The sequence below is a fragment of the Ammodytes marinus genome, assembly GCF_949987685.1.
Source record: "Ammodytes marinus genome assembly, chromosome: 7".
NCBI classification, from domain to species: domain Eukaryota; kingdom Metazoa; phylum Chordata; class Actinopteri; order Uranoscopiformes; family Ammodytidae; genus Ammodytes; species Ammodytes marinus.
In genome coordinates this window covers 1,729,411-1,731,910 of record NC_137211.1, presented here as the reverse complement: position 1 = coordinate 1,731,910, position 2,500 = coordinate 1,729,411, and the positions used below count along the sequence as shown (strand labels likewise).

Sequence of the window (2,500 nt, the reverse complement as noted above, 5' to 3'; positions counted from 1 at the left end):
CAGGAGGAAAACCATCTTCCCAAATACCAACGCGTCAAAGACCTGTGTCAGAGAGCGGAGTACCAGACGCCCTGTATGCAGACAGGACAGGTGTGTGTGTGTGTCTCTCTCTCTCTCCTCTGTCTGTCTGTCTGTCTGTCTGTCTGTCTGTCTGTCTGTCTGTCTGTCTGTCTGTCTGTCTGTCTGTCTGTCTGTCTGTCTGTCTGTCTGTCTGTCTGTCTGTCTCTCTCTCTCCTCTGTCTGTCTGTCTGTGTGTCTGTCTCTCTCTCTCTCTCCTCTGTCTGTCTGTCTGTCTGTCTGTCTGTCTGTCTGTCTATCTACTTAACTTTAAAAACATTTAAAAAATGAAGTAAAACACTATTTCTAAATGTTAAAAATGACAAATTCTTGCTTGGATTTTGGCTTGATACACAAATAGTTATTATTTTTTTCATAAATGCAAGAACTCCTAAATAAATAGCTAAAGTTAATTATTTATTTTTTGGAATAAATGCGGTAAACTGAGCCTGTGTGTGTGTGTGTGTTTGTGTGTGTGTGTGTGTGTGTGTGTGTGTGTGTGTGTGTGTGTGTGTGTGAGCTGTCTCCCGCTGGGGTAAACAAAGCCGAGACTTGAGTTGCACAGTGAGAGATTCTGTCAGAGAACTGAAAACCAGATGTCACCAAACAGACGCAGACACACAAACACAGCCGTAATTACTGCTATACACACACACACACACACACACACACACACACACACACACACACACACACACTCACACAGAGAAAGACACACACACACACACACACACAGACAGAGAGACACGCACACACTCACAAACAAAACGAGAGAAAGAGAGAGAGACACATACACAGACACACTCACACACAGAGAGAGACACAAACACACACACAAGCACACACACACACACACACACACACACACACACACACACACACACACACACACACACACACACACACACACACACATACACACACACACACACACACACACAGACACACACACACACAGACACAGGTATTTACTCTGAGGAAAACAACAAATCACAGAGCACCGAACGCTGAGGCATCAAACCAACAGACGTGATGTGAATTCATATGAAGCAGAACAATAGAAAGTTTACTACCAGACATATAGAAGGCTGCTCTGGAGCTGTGTGTTCTTTATTCAAACAACTCCTTTGCAAAAGTATATAAAATATATTATAAGTATATACTCCTTTTGAAACGTGCACACATACACAGAGAGAGCCACATGTACAATGTCAAAAAACTGCAAATTAGTCTAATATATATTAGTATTTTAGTCCAAGTGCAAAGCAAATGAGGCAACTTCCTAGTATCTATTTTTTATTTTATTTTTTTTTTTTTTAAGATATTTTTTGGGGCATTTTTATGCTTTATTGATATTGTAGAGACAGAGTTGAAATGGGGCAGAGAGGGGAGTGACATGCAGAGAACGACCGCGGGCTGGAATCGAACCCGGGTCCGCTGCTGGCCGAGGCCCATGGGGGGGGGGGATGCCCTACCAACTGAGTTAAGGGCGCCCCATCACCCCCTCTATTTTCTTTTCTGATGTAAATTTAAATAATGTTTTATTATATTTTTTATTGAATACATTTTTTTTCATATTTTTTCGTGTAGAGACAAGCTAATGAGACAGTTACCAACACATTGCCACCAACTTCTCTACAGCTGTCAGACTCTGTGTGTGTGTGTGTGTGTGTGTGTGTGTGTGTGTGTGTGTGTCTGTCTGTCTGTCTGTCTGTCTGTCTGTCTGTCTGTCTGTCTGTCTGTCTGTCTGTCTGTCTGTCTGTCTGTCTGTCTGTCTGTCTGTCTGTCTGTCTGTCTGTCTGTCTGTCTGTCTGTCTGTCTGTCTGTCTGTCTGTCTGTCTGTCTGTCTGTCTGTCTGTCTGTCTGTCTGTCTGTCTGTCTGTCTGTCTGTCTGTGTGTGTGTGTGTGTGTGTGTGTGTGTGTGTGTGTGTGTGTGTGTGTGTCTGTGTGTGTGTGTGTGTGTGTTCACGCTTGTGTTAAAGGTAATTACACTTGTCTAAGAATCCCCCTCGCCAGTTGATTGGTCTCTTAGCAACAGTGTGTATCGCTCTGATAACCAGCCTCTAGAAAACTAACTGTGTGTGTGTGTCTGTCTGTCTGTCTGTCTGTCTGTCTGTCTGTCTGTCTGTCTGTCTGTCTGTCTGTCTGTCTGTCTGTCTGTCTGTCTGTCTGTGTGTGTGTGTAATTAAACATCCCGTCATTGTAGCATCACAACAGGGAACATCCATTCAGCTGTTAATTAGCTTCTGATAATGACTTGACAAAACAAAGGCAAACTGGGGATTCAGTGACTGTGTGTGTGTGTGTGTGTGTGTGTGTGTGTGTGTGTGTGTGTGTGTGTGTGTGTGTGTGTGTGTGTGTGTGTGTGTGTGTGAGGCAGAGAAACGTTCAGTTTGTGTTAATTCTAGCGCCCCCCTTTGGACAAAAGCGGTAGTGTTTTTAC

General features: G+C 43.5%; 1 protein-coding gene across 5 annotated transcripts in view; it reads left to right on the top strand.

Moving 5' to 3' along the window:
• LOC307252788 (extracellular sulfatase Sulf-2-like) overlaps positions 1–2,500 on the top strand; it is a 45,770-nt gene that overhangs the window by 31,283 nt on the left and 11,987 nt on the right. For all 5 annotated transcript variants that reach the window (XM_080030579.1, XM_080030581.1, XM_080030580.1 and 2 more), the window contains one exon: positions 1–90. This exon is cut by the window's left edge and continues 40 nt beyond it. In XM_080030579.1, the coding sequence (XP_079886705.1) occupies positions 1–90 (90 nt within the window). The remainder of the gene's footprint in view (positions 91–2,500) is intronic.